We start from the raw sequence: 19,038 nt of genomic DNA, 5'->3' as shown, positions 1-19,038 counted from the left end.
ACCACGCTGCCCAACAGAGCTTGCATTGTCCCTGTGGCCAGTCATCCATTCCTAATATCCAGTCTTTTACCGTGCTGGAGACGTGCTACATGCTTTCAGAGGCCAGAGTGAGCTGTTGATGGATGCCCTCCATCTCTCAAACCAAAGTCTGGAGATACTTGGTGGCCTAACACTGGCAGATAACTGAAAACTACAGATCATTTGCAACATGCAGGTCTAGAGGAGGCGATCAGGTGAAAGCAACTCCTTTAGAACCACCTTGTTTGTGTATAAATCACCATGAGAAGCATTAAATCATAAAATCCTTTTATTAAGAGAGCAGATAGTACAAATACATGTAAACATTAAAACACTCAAGATACAACCACAATTCCACAAAATCAGTTGGGACGCTGTGTAAAACATAAATAATCATCAACTTCATTGATTTTTGTAAATATATACTTATTCTGAATTTGACGCAGCATGTTTAAAACAAGCTGGGAAAGCTGTGGAACGCTCCAAAAACACCTGTTTGGAGCGATCCACAGGTAAACAGGTTAATTGGTAACAGGTGGGAGTATCATGATTGGGTATGACAAGCAAGCAAGGATGAAGAGAGGTTCACCACTTCGTGAACAAATGACTGGATAAAGGATATTACTACATGGACTGTTGTCTGTAAAAACAGTTTGTTTGCCAATGATTTTCTGCTTTTATTTATGTTTCACACAGCGTCCAAAGTTTTTTTTGAGGGTTTTACTATGACTGAAAAGAAAAAAAAAAACACCAATGAATAAAATAACCATGCTTAAATCAACCAACTGAACAGTATGGTTAACAATCACGCTTCTTAAGTTGGCTTGATGCTGAAAGTGCTTGAAGTGTTTAAGAACAAACAAAATATGAGCAAAACAGTGACCAATAGTCATATTAAGGTACAACGAAGCCACAGTAAAACCTGCATGCACCCACCACTTATCAGACATAAGAGTCATTTCCTGAATGTCCTTCTAATCCCAGATCATCTGATACTGTCAGTTTGTCAAGTGTTGTGGAGAAAACAGTCCCTGAAGACACTCTTTCAGTTTAAATATGCAAAGACGATCAATTCATCAAAACACTTCGAAATTCAAGCAGCGTTGACCAAGATCTGAAAACAACCAGAGTCTAAAAAATGTGCATCTACAAATGCAAACAGCGCAGTGCTGTTTGTCCAAGCACCAATGATGTGACCCTCAGGTGAAACAGTCAAACAGACATTTGAAAAACGTGAGGGGCTTGAGTACAGTGTAATGATGTTTCAGGTAGAGAGATGCCATGCAAAGAGATACCATCAACACAGAGAGCTCCTTCTATTGCATTAGCTAAAGGCACTGATATCTTAATGGAAATAACTTCATTTTGGCCACTACCAGGCACAGTAAATACAATTGCTAGCTGTTAGCGCAGCTGTGCAAGCCTGGTAACTGATGGAAAGTGACTCAGACACAGTTATGAATGGTGCTGGTGGCTGCGCCTGTGCTCTCTTGAATATGTTATCATCTCCTCTGTGCGGTGGAGCATATTAATAAAGCACCTTACAGTTACACCATCTAAACAGACCGTAAATCACCGCCCATTAAACCCCTACAGGCGGTAACACGCGTGGCCCTCGTTGCGCTGGAGGCCACCAGTTTTTAACCGCCACAATTAACACATTAAACACTTCATTCCTGAACTGACGCGACACAATCAGCTAACATAATGATTAATTAATGGCTAGTGTAAAGTGTGGGCCAGCCCTAGAAATTCAAAACAAGAGAAAGTTAATCAGGCTAATTGTCTGAAACCATCTTCATTTACATAATATCACCACTGAGGATTAGAGAATCAGGAACAATGGCGAATGGATCTTTCCATTTTTTTCTTTCTTTCTTTACAACACAGATTCCAAAAAAGGTGGGGCGATATATGTGATGTTTTACCTCATCGACATCATTGATTTTTGTAAATATATGCTTATTCTGAATTTGATGCATGTTTCAAACAAGTTGGGACAAGAGTGGAATGCTCCAAAAACACCTGTTCCGATCCACAGGTAAACAGGCTCATTGGTAACAGGTGATAGCATCATGATTGGGTATGACAGGGGCATCCTGGGAAGGGTCAGTCGCTCACAAGCGAGGATGGAGCGAGGTTTGTGAACACATGATTGGATGAAGGATATTTCTACATGGGTGCTTTGTTGATGTTTAAACAGCATCTCAGCTTTTTTGGAATCAGGGTCGTACAATTAACGCTCACTCAAAGACATTCAATACTTTTGTTAGTACAATATGAAATACAAACACTGCATAGAAAAAGACACTCAGTAAAAATATGATTAGCTAAACTAAGAGGATTTTTTGCATCTGCACACTTGTAATTAAGAAGGCTTCCCCTCCCTGCGGCGCCACGCTGTGATGGCTATCCTCTTCATTGAGATATACACACGCACTATCACATGCTGAGTGTGATGCTGTGAATGGTGTTGGCTGGGATTTTGGTATCCGCCTCCTCCCCGCTGATCCTGAAGATCACAAAGGTGTTGGAGGGGATGGTGGTGGTGGCGTTGAGGGATTTACCCAGCCAGCCCAGAGATCCACGCTTGTACATTTTAACGGTGAGCTGCAGAGAAGAGCAAACAGAACACAGATTATTATGGCTATGAAGTGAGAGCGTCTTCAATTGGCTAAAAAAACCCAAGGTGCTGTTCTTGGATGTTGCTGGGGTCATGACCCTGACTGGGACCTCCTGACCTCCGACCAAAGACAAGAACACGCACTCATGACTTTCACTTTTGACCTCCATGTGCACAAGCTGCTGCTTAGTCTGTGGGCTGAAGAGGCAGCATGAACCTATTGATTCTGCCCTGTCGGAAGAGAAACTGGGTTTAATAAAGGGTGATATAAAGTTTACTGTCAAACTTGGGGTCCTGGTTGACCCAGGAAGTGTAGTTTTGATGAGTAAATAACGGCTAAATTTGGTTTGTTTAACAGCATTTAAATGACTATACTTAAATTTGCAGCTGGTGCTTCACACTGAAATTTAGTCCGCCTGAGGGGCCAATTAGTCATCCACTGAAATAGCCTTCAAAGGCTAAAAAATAAATACAATTTTCCTTAACCCCCGCAAAAATGTTGTGCAACTGTTTTGGAGCGGTGATCCAAACGGCAGCCTGAAACAGAATAAATATTAAATTAACCTTGTTTTCACGGTGAGCTTTGTTAATTCCCCTCCACATCTTGAATGGAGTCATACCTCTCTTGATTTTATGTAGGTTGTAGGGCATAATACGCTTTAACACTACATCAAAACTGCCTGTTATGTTTGAGCCTGACAATGGAAGCCTTAACTAGATTTAGACATGCAGGTAATTGAACCACATCCATTTCAAAAAGAATGCCTCGCTGCATCTCTTGTTTGGCTGCATTTACAGGGGATAACAGAATATTACAGTGCCTTTTCACAGTTCCATTTTCTTTCACTTTAGCATTAGGCAATTTTTCAATTATTATTTTTTTTCCATGTTCTTTCATCCCCGGCTCTCCATAATGTCTGGGCCTTTTAGTTAATGGTAGCGACAGTCAGAGCCCAGTATATCGGCCCTTGTCCATTTTGCAGGTCATTGTGGAAGCCCAATAGGCCTTTTATTACGCCGACATCAAAAGGCAGATAAGCATTAGAGGTGGGGAAAATACCCTGCACTAGATATGTTCCCTCTTTCCTTTGTCTGCTATTGAAAGTGATCATTTTAATAGTGAAGAGGTTGGTGAGCTTTGGGGCTGATGGGAAGTGCGACACCCCTGACAGCCTACGAATATGAGCAAGTCGATAACGCAACACGGGCGCACAGCACACCCTCAACACCTGCACACTCTTGCTGCTAACCTAATTATCTGCAACAAAGGCCGCCGTGCTTTCAGACACACATCTTTCCACCATTTACTTACTTATTACTGTGCATTAAAACAGGCAGAGAGAGAGGAAAAAAATGGAACAATTGTGTCTTATATTGCAGCCTTGGCCGAATGCCACATGGCTTGTGTTACAATAGCATCAGACACTTCAGAACGAGTGAGTGTCTATTAATTTGGGATGCATGAAAAAGTAGCTTCATGACAGCTGGTGGCAGAGAGGCATATAAACCAACACAAAGACATCACAGAGGAATTATTCTAACAAATCATAGACAAATGTAATAGTCAGTAATCAGCAATTAACTAATTCAATGCAACTAAAGTTGAGTAGTTCAATCTTTGTGAGGAGCAGACACAATACTGGTGGCCAGGAGAAGAAAAACTTGATTTTATATAGCATGAGGAGCACGAGACGCTACACACACACACACACACACACACACACACACACACACACTCACACACACAAAGCCTATGTATGATCTAAACAATCAGCACAGTTTGAAGGTGGACAGCCAAGATAAGTGTCACCAGTTCAGATATGGTCACAATCGGCCCATCTGCTCCTGAGTTATGGTGTTCAATAATGTGTTGTTGCAGAACATTACGATGTCACAGTGAAGCTGACCTTTGACCTTTTGGACATAAAAGGTCAACACTTCATCATTTTATCTTCTGAGACATTTGTGTGAAATTTGGTCATAATTACCAAACTCTAAGAATTTCCCAAATTGGGATCCATAAAGTCAAGTCTAAGTCTAAGTCCAAGTCTAATCAGTTCATGCTTGAACTTTGAAGAAATTCCCTCAAGGCGTTCCTGAGATATACCTGAGAACATAATGCCTCTGGCTACAGCTATCAAAGGCATGGAGGCATAATAAAAGCAGCATTTACCAAGCAGATCAAAAGCACCACAACAAGCTTGATGAACTGCTACGCTGACCACGTTTTGCCCCACAGGAAGGAAGTGCGCTGCCATCTTTGGCACAAACTCAAAGCGGGGAGCTCTGTGAGGTCTAGACAACCTGCCTGCCAGGGGTTGTTCAGCACAGGTGGTGTGTCAGGTACAGGAACTGTCACCACATGTTACCCTCTCAGCCACTTGAGGCAAGTGTCTGAAGCTAAAGACGATGCTGCATCTAAATTACAGCAGAAGAACAAAGAGTAAAGGAGGTGCTGACATAAAAAAAACAATGTCGTTCAAAGTGCAATCTGCATCATGCACTTAAGATGAAGTGCAGCACAAGTGACAGGATGACCAGATCAATAGTTGCTATAAATAAAGTCTCACTTGTGCTTGTATTGTCCACAACTGTGCGAGAGTCATTACTTTTTCATGCACAGAGAGGCCTGAATGTGGGTGTGCAACACTTCACAGCGAGGACAGGACCCTCGGGGCGAAGGTTGGGTGTCACACAAAGGGCTGAGAGCTCAACTAACGGTGTCTCCCCCTGATCCGCCTCTCACTTTCTGTGCCGGGGCAGTCGTGTGAATGACATCACTCCTCACATTTCAACGAGACAACCTCCGTCTTCTTATTTACCGTCTGCTAAAAGTCATAAATCCTGCCTCTGGTTCACCGTTCACCTTTTACACTCTTAAACTCAAGACGACAGCTCATCATCTCCTTACAAACAGCCCAGAGCGATCGCACGGGCTTCCTTATCCTCTACCTGCAGGGATGTTTACGGCACAGATTCTCAGCCAGTCTGCTGTAACGATCATTCAGAAATCCAAAATTACTTAAAAAACTAAAGAACCTGCATCATGCAATTTGCATTGTGACTACACACTGTAGATCGTCTATTTTTTAAATACAGATGTGATTTGGGATTTAAGCTGTGACAGGTGAATAATGTGAGGATCTGTGTAATTGGGTAGGGACGTGTCACCACCTGCATGTATTGCCATTCACAAAGTTCAGATTCTTCCCCTGATAAAGTCAAAGAATCCCAGCGGGGTATCAGTCAGCGGGGGCTGTTACCTGGAGCCATGGGTGCAGTGTTTCAGGTGAACTCTGAGTGAGCGTAACGCCACACCAGCTTCAGACGACGGGCTCTTTGTTCCACGCCGTGTCTCACCAGACACAGAAGGGGAGGAACAGCGAGCAACACGCCTCCGACGCACCAAACATCTTTGTCGAGGAGCCAAATGCGATGGAATCGGACCAAAAGTGGTCCGCTGTCATTTCGGCTGGATTTAACAAGGCAATTAGGTAAACATGTGCGGTTTGGCTCACTGGGTGAATAAATTAACGACCTGCTGAGCAGAGGTGTAGATCCCTGGATTATCAGCACTTTGATGAAGTTAAATTCTTCAGACTGGGGATGCAATTCAAGACAGATAATAGTCAGCAGAATTATGCTTTTCACATTCTAGAATAAGATGCAAAAAGTCAGGTATCAGTTTTTTTCCACTAAATATTAGGATATGAAACCGAACACTGAAAACATTTCAAAACAGGGTTGTCAAACTGAAAAGCTGCCTTTTAACAGATCATAAAATTCAATATCTGTTATAGAGAATATAAAGCTAAATCAGCCTTTTACCACCCACTGTGCCAAAGCGTGGGCACGAGCACTATGCAGTATTTAAACAGCCTGCATATACCATGAAAAGTTACATAACTGTGAACATGTAAAGTATGCATCAACGAATTACATTCTAGTCTTTTTGGACAGTGTGGAACAAAGTGTCGTTACAATAATCCAGGTACAACAGCGCAGAGGGTACTTTGTTGTACTGGTACTGTGTTGTCGTTTCAAATGTTTGCTCATCTTAGCCTTAATGACTGCTGTCAAAGTAGCAGCAGTAGTCGTTCTAGTATTGACATTAGCATCAATGCATCAATGCAAAGAACAAGTCTTTGCACAACTACCTGCTGAAATAAATAATCTGCACATTCTTTTTTAATTTACTGATTGTTTAGTGAGTAAAACAAGGTGACATGTTCAAAAAGCTTGTTTTGACCAACCAGGAGTTCAGAACTAATAGGTATTAATCAAATTTACAGTGAAATTAGACCAAAAAAAGGAGGAAGTCCTCATGTTTGACAATGGCACCGGTGAATGTTTGCTGCTTTTCCTGGATAAAAGACTTTTAAATTATTTTTTTTATTATTGTTGAATAATTTTCAGCACACGAGCAGAGTCCCCTGAATGGTATCAGTCCAACAGCATCATAAGAAAACATCATAATTGAACTGTTGTGTGCTCCAGATGTGGAACATCCATTAAGATGCCTAAACTCTGGATCGGTGACATTACCGTCTACGTCAATAACTACATTTATCTACAGCCTTGAACGCAAAACATGGCTGGTTAAATTCTGAATAGCTACGTCTCTGCTTCCAACCAACCTGCCTCAGCTAACAGGAAGCCATTAGACTCATGGCAATAACCATTTACATCCATTCACCCAGCTCTGACTTTATTTCCATCCACATAAGTGCATTTTCTGCGAGAGGTTCAAATATGAATCCCCCTCCTTTTTCTCCTCAATGGGTCTGGTCGTCTGGCTGACTTGAGAGGGCACAATCTATGACTGATTTAATTTGCTCTTTACAAACATCTCTAACAGCATTACCCCCAGAGCATACACTGACTGCCCCCATCTGACTCCATTAACTCCCAAATCAGGTTTAAAGACCATATTGATGCCGTCCGTTATTAAGGGTGATTATCAAAACAACAGACAATGGGCCAAAGTGTCTGTTAACTAGTTTATCCATAATTTCACATAACTGTAACAGATGGCAGGGCTGTCAATTATATACTGTATCTGCTGCACACAGTGGCCGCACACTGTCTGGACATGCAGCATATTATCCCTCACATTAAAAGAGCGATAGTCTGCTCACAGGTGGTCAGAGGAAATGGACTGAGAGCACACAAAATAAACTATGATATTACAGTGAGAACTTGCCAATTACCAGCTGGTGTTTTTCAGCAGTCATTGAGGGTTTCGCTGAAAAAAAAAAGAAGAAAGCCGCATTTAAAAAATTCTACTGTTGCCATTCAGTCCACTTCAGCACCTTTATTCTCCTCAATTAACGAGAATGGCTTTTGAAACTGTAATTAAGTGTCTCTGCTCCACTCGGCCTCTTCATTATTCATGAATCCCTATTGATCATATCTCACTACCTATACTGGGATCACCGTAATATCCTGAAGCCCAACAACAAATAGCTGAGCTCAATGAGATAAAATTAACATCTCGGCCGGCGACCGGAGAAAAGTTACTGGTAGATACTAAATCCAGCATTCGATGCCAAATTGGATGACGTCAGAGGATCATTGGTAGGAAAAGTCTTGTGTGAACCTTTATGGTCTTATTAAAAATGTCCTTTCAAAAGTCTGGGCAATAATTCAAAATGATCATTTATTGAGTTTCAGTGGAGCCGTACTGCTATATGATCATATCATTACAGCTGCAACTAACAGTTATTTTCACTACTGATTAATCTGCCCATTGTTTTCTTTATTAATCAGTTTCTCTATAAAAATGTCAGAAAACAGTGAAAAGGGCTGATCACTGTTTCCCAGAGCCCAAAGTGATGTTGTGAAATTGAAACTAACTGTAGAAAACTCATAAATAATGCGGTTACACACAAAGAAAAGCATCTAATCCTCATGTTTGACAAGCCGAACATGAGGACAGTCGGCATTTTTGCTTTAAAAAGATGGAAAAGGTGATAAATCACATATGAAAATAGCTGCAGATTCACTTTCTGTCGATCAAGCAATCACCGGATTGTTTCAGCTCCACATATGATGTTAATGTTTAACAAAAATTTGTTATCAAAATCAATTATACCACACAAAACCTAAAAAAAAAAACCCTAACAAAATCAAAAATGGAAGGGTTTTTTTCCACATTTGATCAGTTTTATCTAATGTAAAGTATCACAACTGACCACAATTCAGCTGTGATATCTTGATATACACATATTCACCTTAACTAGCTGCTTATTAGCATGCGTATTAGAAGCATACTGGCTCTTTGTCAGTCATTATAAAGCACTTATTAATGCCTTACTCTGGGGGTTAGAGTTATTACAGATCATGGTTCGGTTATTAACATCATAATTCATGTATAACACCTTTCTTACTATCTATAAGCAGTAATTAGGAGGTCATTGAGTAAAAACGCTTAATGAATTAACGCATATCCAAGTGTAGCAGTTGTAGAATGTGGTCATGCAGAAGAAAGCATTAATAAGTGCTTTATAATGACTAATAAAGAGCCAATATGAGGCTAATATGTATGCTAATAAGAAACAAATTAATGCTGGAAACGTGTACCTGGATATAAAGTGCTACCAAACGCCAAAGAGTGTAAACATACGATATTTCTGGCCATCACAGAGAGTATTATATACTGTGCATCTCGCACAAACCACAGCTCATTCCACATTCAAAGAAATTATTTTGTAATGAATATTAATGGCTTGGAGCTTTATTTTAAACATGTATTCAAATTTACTGAAACTCAATCTCCATCTGTGTTAAGTAGGAATGTGTAAAACATGAACTGTACCGGTTGATGTTTAACTAAATTAACAAAAGAGCGCTTGAAGAGCCCTTTAAAATGACTGGTATTGCATGCTGGGTGATGAATTTGGAGGAAACACATTGAGTCATCTTCAAATTGACAGATGCAGAATCTCTCCACGGGACTCTTCACAGTGGCTTAGTGCTCGAGTGAAAAAATAGATTTTACCAAGTTTAATCACACGCTATTACAAGGCGGCTTTTATCATTGCCTTCCACCGTGTAAGTGCTGGTGTCTTCACTAGTTCATTACAGACACTTGTGATTCTGCAGCACTCTTCTCATGTGTAATTGCATGGTTAGCTTTCCTCTGCAGCTTCCTACACACACTCTGGTGCAAATTATTTCCAATTCCAGTTTCCTTTCGAGAGCGCCGCTGCAATTACAGAAATCTGAACATCCTGGTAATTTCCCCACAATTTTCATTTTTGTTGAAAAATGCTGTGCAACTAATAGATCTTTCTTTGTGGGAAATTCCTCAGAAAACTTCTCTTTGAAACTTTTCTCCAGAACCAACCCACAAGTTTAGTTGAGTTCTTGATGAACCTGATGAACGGTGAACTCTCGCTTCACGTCCGATAACCGAAAATACACGCCTGTGTTTGTTTATGTGGTCGACAGACAACCTTTTCAAGTACACAGGCTTTCAGAAAAATTACTGCCATGCTCATATAAATTTTTAAGAAAACTGAATTTTATACAGCACAAATAAGATCCTTCCATATTCATTGTAAATGATTTCTAATGCATAGTGCTGCATATATTTTCTTTACATGGCTGAATGCTGTTTTTCTCTACATAAAAAGAGACCAAAAAGCCACTGCGGCTGCCAATATCATCTATTTAGGCAGCAGAATTTGCAGGCTTTGTAAATGGCCAGCTCCTGGCCTTTTGTGTGCCTCCATTCATTATCACCACAAAGCGGTTGATGTCTCCCCTCTCCGTCTTTTCTGTGCTGAGCACCAGGCGCACCAGCCTGTCCATTACAGGCCTGTGACGCGTGCAGCCTGGGAGATGGCCAAACAGAGAGGAATGTCAGCGTGGAGTTAAATTAACAAGCTGCATCTGTGTGGAATCTACAGCCAGTCAGAGAGACAAGATGTATCTCCGGTAACCGAGGTCTGATTATTTGTTAGCCAAGATGTTGTCAGTGGATTTGCAGCGTTCGCCCGGTGGCTTTGCTTCTATTAATCAGCTGACAGGCTGCTGTAGTCAAGTTACGGTCGAAAGAACTCGATTGTTGTTTCTCAGCTATGCAATTAGTAGACACTCTATATGCTGAACGTGAGTGAGGAGAGTTTTTTTAAACACAGCGGCTCCATTTCTGCTCCTGCTGAATAAACCTCATTAAATAAACTGGTAGGAAAACCTCATGAAACAGTCAAGTTTCAGAACGGGAGATGACATGAAGATGAACAACATAAGTAACCTGCACTTGAAATAATGACATGAATAGATCTTTAGCTCTTTCTCAGTCTCCCTAACACACACGCGCATGCACACACACACACCCACACCGTAATTACCCCTCAATCCATACAAATTGAATGAAGCCAGAACCGTGGTCTAAGAATATAGACCATAATTAATAAATTACAGCCACTCTACTCAATCATTCTCCACTTTGGGGACATGCAGACATCCCATTCTCCGCAGAGTAATTGACCGAGCCCACAGAAAACACACCTAGTGCCTCCACGGTGGCTTTGTGGATGCATCTGGTGCCACTTCTTACAAACCTAACAGATGCCTGAGTGAAACTGCGGGTCATATCGCAGATCTTCTACCCTGTGTGTTTACAAGTAACAAATCAAAAGCATGCATTATTTCTGGGCTCTGAAAATACGCCTGGGGGAGCTATCATGTTTCTTTGCCGCCCCCCGAGCTTCCCCTCGCAGCTGCTGCACGCGAGCAAAGATCTTTTTTTGGGGGGAAAAAAAAAAAAAAAAAAAAGACAGAGTGGGTGACACAGTCAAGTCAAGTCTAAATCTTACTTAAGTTTACTCCACAAATCCAATTGCAAAATATCTTTTTCCTGGTGGTTCGTGCAGCTGAATACCTGGAATCTGATAATGGAAACAAACACATAAGCCCGTCTATTGTTTTTGAACCTCAGCAGAGTATTTAGCACACAGTCTCCATTTCGCTTTTCTTTGTGAATTATGGGCCTCCATTTACAAATATTTCTTTGAAAATAATATATTTTGTTGTCGCCGTGTGTGTCCCCTTGGGCTAGAAAAGGGCCCACTGGAGACTGTCTAATGATTGTTGGGTCATGTATCAAATACACAGCAGCTGGAGGCAAGAGGGGAGAGTACATACAGTCTGGTTGTTTGGGGGGGTGGGCGAACTAAAGCCTGAGTGGAGTCTGTAAGGAAAGCCAGCAGTGTTTGGGTGCTGCGTACGGGTGTGAAATCCATAATGGATGCTGACCAGGGGTGGCACTCGCTGGACCTTGAGAGCTCTGATATTTGTCTGTCTAACATTTACTTAATTCAAGGTAAAAACAGCACCGAAAACATCACTTTGTGTAAATATCACTCTGACTACTGCAACCTTTATTTTCACTGCCACAGTGACAGTTAAGATTTCCTTTCATGCCACCTGGAGTGACAACACGATACCAATTAGCCGAATCCATTCATTACCTTGGAATAAAATAAACAATGATAATCCAAAACATCGACCGATGTGAGAATAATAAGCTCAAATGAGGCTTTTCAGACTGTGCAGTGCCTTGATTCAGTAAAGTGAGCTAATGAGTGCCTTGCAGGCAGACAGAATGCCTGACCTCAATAAAAAACTGAAGAGTTAAGGCAGTAATTAACACGAGGAGTGTTCATGGAAATGATCTTAGAGAGCTCATTGGAGTGATGGAAGGCAAACAGGTTTAAAAAAAAAGCCTTGTTCAGCTTTTTTCTCGACTGGGAAATAGAGATTTTTTTGGAAATGAGTCTAATTGCTTTACTTCTAAATCAATAAAACCTGTAATTAGCTCGACTTAGCTTGGTAATTATACATTATCTTTCTGTGATGTGGTGTAAAACCTGACATTTTCTCTAAATGACCGCCAAAATGGTATTCTAATCACTTAATCTCATGTGGACACAGTAATATTCTGATGTTTCTTAATTAAAATTGCCCCTAATTGTTTTCAAATAACTCTAAAATTCATGTCATGCTCTGCACTCTTCAGCCTAAATCAAACCTGTGTTCTTCCAGTTCCCAGAAGAGGAGACTGATTGAAAACTGAGTCATGACGCACTACTGCCACCTGCTGGTCTTCTGGTTCACTCCACCCTCATTTCCTGACAGCACCTCCGGTCCTGGTGGCTCTTCAGAGCCGGTGCAGCGGACTGACCTGAGGAACGTGTCCCAGCAGGGCCCACAGCGAATCAGCTGACAGGGTTTTGACTCCGGTGAACTCCAGCGTGTCTGTCTCCTGTCGGTCGAGAGCGATGTACTGGCAGCCCTGGTAGTCTCCTTTCAGCTGCTCGCCACAGTGCAGCCGCACCAGATCCCACGTTCCCACCCTCCTCAGGACCTCCCGCACTGACTCCATCTGCCTGTACGACAGATGACCTGCAGGACAAAACAACGAGTTAACTGGTAGCATTCCTGTCACGAGCCTGTTTAAATTAATGTTGTGTAGTGAAAAAGGCCACGCTGTCGAGTCCAAAAAGTCTTATTACATTAAAACAAGTGAAAAAATCTTCAAGGACAGTGAGATTATGATTATTTTAAGGATTTCTTTGAGCATTTTATGCTCAGGGATGACAGGAAATGAGGAGGGGCAGAGAAGGGATGACGTGCAACAAAGGTCTGTTGTACAATTCAGACCAAGGACATTTCAGTTCATGGTCACCGTCTTGCTTCCAAAAGTTATCCGCAAGACAACTACACTGCACTGCGCTAGAATCAGGAAACACAACACTTGGAAACAACTGGATTAGCACTGAAACAGGCTGAATTTACACAAATCAAGTGTCACTCCTCTATATTATTAGTGCAGCAGTCTGTCTGTTTTTGAGACAAGCTGAAACTACATTAGCACATGACACTAGCACATGTTTAAGGAGTCACTCATAGACAAAAAAAAAACATGCAAACATGGAGATTTTTCCACCATATCAGAGAATCAGCTGAATCCCTCCAGCACTGATGCATATATTCTGAGGACCCACTCACCAGAGAGCCAGGAGGGAGTCAGTGCATCTGATATCCAGGCCATGTAGCCCTCCCTGAAAGACCCGAGGAAGTCCTTTATCTGGCTGTGGGAGACCAGCTCCCTCCTCTTCCTCAGCTCCTCATCCAGCTCGCAGTCTGGAGAGAGGAAGATAACCCTGGGGAAGAAGAGGCTTTGGCGCACAGACACTCCACTCCTCTTCAAGTGTCCACACAAGTTAGCCGTCTTGGTCTAGAGGGGAAGAATGTGGGGACGCGAGTAATGATTATTTTCATGACTGATTCATCGCTCAATTAGTTTTGGATTAATCGTTAAGCCTGTAAAATGTCTGGAAACATGAAAACGGCCTTCACTATGCTTTTTTAGTCTTAACCAAAATGAGTGCAGACAGTAGTGCTGAGTGTCTCGTCAGATTTGTTGACTGTTCTGCAGATGACGAACGATTTTTTTAGCCTGCGTGACATTTGAGAAGTTTTGATTTTTGCTCATTTGAAACCGGTTTGGTAGAAAAAAAAAATGTCTGTATTCTTTAAAAGCAAAAAAAAAAGTGTTGTGTAAATGAGCTTGTTCTGTCTAACCAACCAACAGATACTCAGTTTACAATAATATGACAAAGAAGAGGAGCAGCAAATGATTAATTGATTCATTTTCTGTTGGAAGACTCATCAATTGACAAATCATTTCAGCATTCGTTCAATCAAACAAAAGGATAGATTTGTAACAAACACTCACACACGATGGTTGAGTATCCAGTTTCTAAAAAGAACCAATTTATAGAAATTATACAATTCTAAATTGGCACAGCCGGTCGAGCTCTATCTGCTTTGTGTAGATTAATAAAGTTAATATGTCCGATTCAAGCAGAACTATTTAAACAATGCCGTGTGTGTTTGCCATCAGACTCTGGTCCAAGCTGAGCATCTATAGAGATGGAAATGAATGACTCCTGCAGACCCCGGCACATAAGGTGACAGCTGTGTTTAGGCACCTGCCTGCTTTCACCCCCCACCCGTGAACACAATGATGGCCTTTCAAATGAAGAGCGACCACTTGGGAAGTTTAGGAAGCCCGGCTGTAGTGTTTGAAATTTCCATTTAAATTGTTATGGTGACTCAGAATCTCTTAACCCGACTGGAGCTTGGATGAAAACAATGTGCTGGACAATTGATTGGACCTTGGACACAAGTGTGCCAGACAGTTTGACATTTAGGTTTCCATGATGGCACTTCAACATTTCAGCTAAATGTGTCTCTTTTTTACCATGATAGCTTTGAGGGGATCTTCAAGCTGCTTGATGCAGGTATTGGTAAAGTTTTGGTCCTCTTCTTTCACCTGCACATGCCAGTTTTGGTTGCGAGCCGACACTGTTCCTCTCCAGGGTTTCACATCTATGCAGAAGATCCCCTGGCCTTAGGAAAAAGAAAGAAAGCGTGATTCAAAGTTAAGGTTTGAAGTCATACCACAAATACTGCAGCTACTTCCTGTGGGCCTCCAGGCCTCAAATAACTGGATGGGAATTAGCAGTGGACAATCTTTACCAGCTCAGATATAGTGATATTTTCAGTACCTCAGCACACAAAGAAATACAGTATCTGATGTGCTTTTGCATCACTTTCAAACATCAGCAATGTGAACATGAAAACGTTTCGTCACAGTAGGAAAACCACAAGTGAAAATAACAACATTGATGATGGCTGAATTCCATTTAGCTGCTTCACTTGGAGCATCCTGGTGTTGTGGTTGCTGGCTCACTGCATAAAATGTTGTTAAGTGGTAACACCTGTTCCCACTATGACAAGACACTACAGGCCTATTAGAATGTGCCACTGCTCACTTTACATGTAACACAGCCTGAAAGACCCTGAAAACAAACATTTAAAGGGCCAGTGTGGAGGCTCCAATAACATGATGTCAGTATTACATGGATTGACTGCCCAGCTCTATCATGACATGCCATTTTGTCCTTGATACCAACCTGTGAGGATAACAATGTTGATGTCGTCTTTGGTGGTCTGAAACTGGTCGGGGACACGCAGATTGCAGTAAAGATCTTCCTTTCTCAGCCCGGTGACTTTCCTACAGTGAAAATGCATAGGAAATATTAGCTTAGATGTTGTATGAAAGGACTCTTCATGCATAAAAATAAATGTTAAAGCTGCATTAATTCATGTTGTTTTGTCCACTTGGGGGCAGCGGAATAAGCTGCAAACACAACTTTGACAGATTATTCTCTAATAAAGTTATGGTGAACATGTTGACTAACAGTTAACAACGTACGAGTCCAGCAGACACAAAGCAACATCAGCAATTAATTGGAGTTTAGCTTCTGTCTAATATTCTCGCTCTGCTTTAGTCTTCACCAACTCCTGAGGGAAACATCTGGCTCCTGAGCTGCTGAATGCTCTACTGTGTCCTCCAGATAGTTGCTAAGCTTGTCTGTCTGCTGTTTGTTGCTGGGCAGGATGTGCACTGCAGGTTTATTAGGGCTTTTTTAGTGAAAACACATTCCTGCTGCAGCTGGACAACAGCCGTGTTGGGTGGTTTTATTCTAAAATCTAAAATGTTGGTGCGACGTTAAGTTTTCACAACGCTTACCTGACATGCTGTATGAAGTCAGGCAGTGCTGGTGTCTGCCCTGGGCTCTGGCCTTGGGCACTTTCTGAAGCTCTGGAGCTGAAGTGAAACTGGGTGAACAGGCTTCCAAGCTGAGGCATTCTAGTCTTTATGTGACAAAACACAGAAACACACAGCCAGTTTGTTTAGGAGACAAATATACAGGAAATACACCGCAGCTGAAGGCAGTCATTTGTCTAAATACTGTGTTTGGCTTACGGACTGCTGTCAAAATGACACAAACATGGTGTTCAGACTACATCAAACACGCTGCTCGAGCCAAATCCAACATGTCTGTGTGGTAGTTTAGCTTCATCTGAATCAAAGTTGTAGCCGAACAAACTCCAACAGAAAACACTTTTTCCACTCCTTTCCTCTTGTTGCTGTCCTGTAAAAGCATCCTGAAAGCTAACTGCTACATTCAGGCTTTACAGCGTTGTTGACGCCACTTGAACCTGAACTTCAGGAGCCTGCGGAGAGAACAAAGAGCAAAGACAGCGCTGCACGCGCGACGCGCACGAGCTCGAAAACAAAACAGTACGTACTGATGAGGTCTCGCGCCGTTTAAAGAGCCTTTCAAGAGGAAAAATGACGGAATTCAGCTCGACATTTTCGACCGACATAACGTCGGTCTACGGGTCTCTTCAAACGCTGAGCAATGTAACTCTATCCAGGAAAGCTGTTTCACAATTTCGCCGCCCCCTCCTCCTCCTCCTTTCCAGCAGCGCTCCCACCGTTCCTGGAAGAAGTAAACAGCGGACCACGTGCACCACCTGCAGCATCATATTTCGCCCATGGGGACATGACGTCAGGATACGTCACTCAGTCCTGCAGTGTTTACATGATGCACTTTGGCAAAAAGTTGTCATCAGTCTTCGGGAAATTCGTATGGAACTCTCTGATGTTCATTTCTCCCATATTAATGTATAATACCCAACAAACTGAAAGAACAACGTCACAAAATTGTGCAGAATGACGGCTAGTTATCACCTGTGCTAACAACCAAGAGGAATTCACTGTGATCCAAGCAAATATCAGCAAAAAATAGCCATGATGTTCAGTTTCAGACTTAAATTATCCAAAAAATTGGGGAATTACAAACCAGTCCATTCAGTGAAGCTGTGCAGCCAGTGTGTGCTGCAATGGTGCAATGGTTAGCCTGATGCCTCGCTATGGTAAAATCACATATTTTTCTTGTGTTTTTGAGAATGGGACTCGAAAATAATTATATCTCATCTCATTTTATGTTATTTATTTGATTGATTATCTTGACTCCCCTAAAAATACGGCAGTATAATGCTAGACTACTATAGTCTTTCTAAATCTGGTCAATATGTTCCTCCTAGGATTGGAGAAGTGATAGCATAATATTTTTCAGTCTGGCCTTAGAAGAGAAATGCAGAACTAGCTGGTTTAGCATTGAGTAATAGATATACTGTATGTATAATCCAATTTATTCTATCATATATGATTCATTTATGATATATATTTGCACAAGATGAAGGTGAATTAAGGAATAAAATTATTATTCATAATTACAGGTGACCCCTGAGAGTACAGAGCAGACTTATTACAATAATATGAGAGGTTTATCCAAGAGTTGGCTGAAAATAACAAGATTTTACATTTCACAGCATATGGGAGGACGCTGATGAAATATATATTGTAGATAGTCTACGAAGAATTTGCTGGCACATCCAGCAAGATTCTCACATCCTGCATGAGCCTACAGAGAGGATATTACAAAAGTGATGAAGAATATTTAATTCAGCAGTAAATACACAGTGAATATCTCAATGTGGTGATAAACAATATCCGGATAGCACCAAATACTATGAAAGAACTTAATATAAAGAACAGATAGCCAAATCAGCTCATATGGGCTCAATGGAAGCCAATAAACAGAGGCACTCTGCCTCTCCTGACCTTCACTTCTGGTTGAGATCGGGGCGATAAAGCAGGCGCAACCTCAATAAAACCCATACAATGGAGTAAAATAAATAGATATTAAATTAAAGCAGAGGCAATACTGGCTGAACTGCTGCAGGAATTCGAGAACAAAAGCTTCTTTGTGGAGTTTAATATTGTCTACAATCACCGCCTCATGATACATTTCCAATCATTTCCATCTCTTGCCTTGACGTATCAACACATATAATCATCTTGTATTGGAACTTGCAAATGACTCGTGTGTGTGAGCAGCCACGTTTATATATTAAATGCGCCTCATGCTCCTAGTTTGGCCTTTTCGGTCGGAGTTAATATCAAATTCATAATCTGTCTCATCTCCGACTGTCCAGCGAGGAGGTGGAGTTAGTGGTGTCAAACATTGTCACGAGCGCACGTTTGTCGTGCACAAACTTTACCCCGACTATAGTTTATGTCCTTTTAAGCATCAGGCTCAGCAAATACTCAAAATAAGTATTGCAGAGGAATTAACTGCTTATTTTGCCGTCATTATGCATGCTGCTGCTGAGACCTGCGTTGTTGTCTTCAGCCTTTTGTCACAGAGTGAAATTCAGGCCCTCTTCAGGTCCACAGCCTGACTCAAGTGGTTCCTGAAGTCTTGCTACCTTTGTCAGTGTTAATGTCATTTTCACCTAATGCACCTGAAGAGCTCTACTGTGTGTGTGAGGAGTTGCTGAGCGCTATCAGGTCCCCTCTAAAGTGCAGTTAGGCCTCAGAGTTCATTACGGGGGGCTTAGCTATTATTGTATAGAGGGCTATGTGACCTTAGTAGAAAGAAATGAGCATAATCTGGAGAATG

The 19,038-nt window shown here is 41.6% G+C and overlaps 1 protein-coding gene across 2 annotated transcripts; it reads right to left on the bottom strand.

Annotated features, from left to right (window-relative positions):
* Positions 1 to 293: 293 nt before the first annotated feature.
* LOC143339453 (uncharacterized) lies at positions 294 to 16,994 on the bottom strand. 2 transcript variants are annotated; one of them, XM_076760687.1, is made up of 7 exons: positions 16,817 to 16,994; positions 16,254 to 16,378; positions 15,634 to 15,734; positions 14,919 to 15,067; positions 13,661 to 13,889; positions 12,834 to 13,054; positions 294 to 2,628 (listed from the first exon to the last, which is right to left on the bottom strand). In XM_076760687.1, exons 1-7 carry the CDS (start codon positions 16,892 to 16,894, stop codon positions 2,461 to 2,463), a joined length of 1,071 nt encoding a protein of 356 aa, XP_076616802.1. In that variant the 5' UTR covers positions 16,895 to 16,994; the 3' UTR covers positions 294 to 2,460. The 2 variants fall into 2 exon arrangements, with proteins under 2 accessions (XP_076616802.1, XP_076616803.1); XM_076760688.1 differs by lacking the exon at positions 16,817 to 16,994 and adding an exon at positions 16,491 to 16,541 and having other exon boundaries at positions 320 to 2,628.
* Between the last annotated feature and the right edge of the window lie 2,044 nt (positions 16,995 to 19,038).

This window comes from Chaetodon auriga, chromosome 20, assembly GCF_051107435.1.
Source record: "Chaetodon auriga isolate fChaAug3 chromosome 20, fChaAug3.hap1, whole genome shotgun sequence".
NCBI lineage: Eukaryota > Metazoa > Chordata > Actinopteri > Chaetodontiformes > Chaetodontidae > Chaetodon > Chaetodon auriga.
The sequence above is the reverse complement of the archived record's forward strand: the minus strand, read 5'-3'. Positions and strand labels throughout refer to the sequence as shown.

What these genes read in the sequence shown, in the direction of transcription:
- LOC143339453 (XM_076760687.1), bottom strand. Translation starts at nt 16,894, where the DNA reads ATGTCGGTCGAAAATGTCGAGCTGAATTCCGTCATTTTTCCTCTTGAA. An exon ending in GACTTCATACAGCATGTCAG is followed by an intron (nt 15,735 to 16,253) that starts GTAAGCGTTGTG and finishes TTTTCACTGTAG; the next exon opens with GAAAGTCACCGGGCTGAGAA. An exon ending in ATCCCCTCAAAGCTATCATG is followed by an intron (nt 13,890 to 14,918) that starts GTAAAAAAGAGA and finishes CTTCCCCTCTAG; the next exon opens with ACCAAGACGGCTAACTTGTG.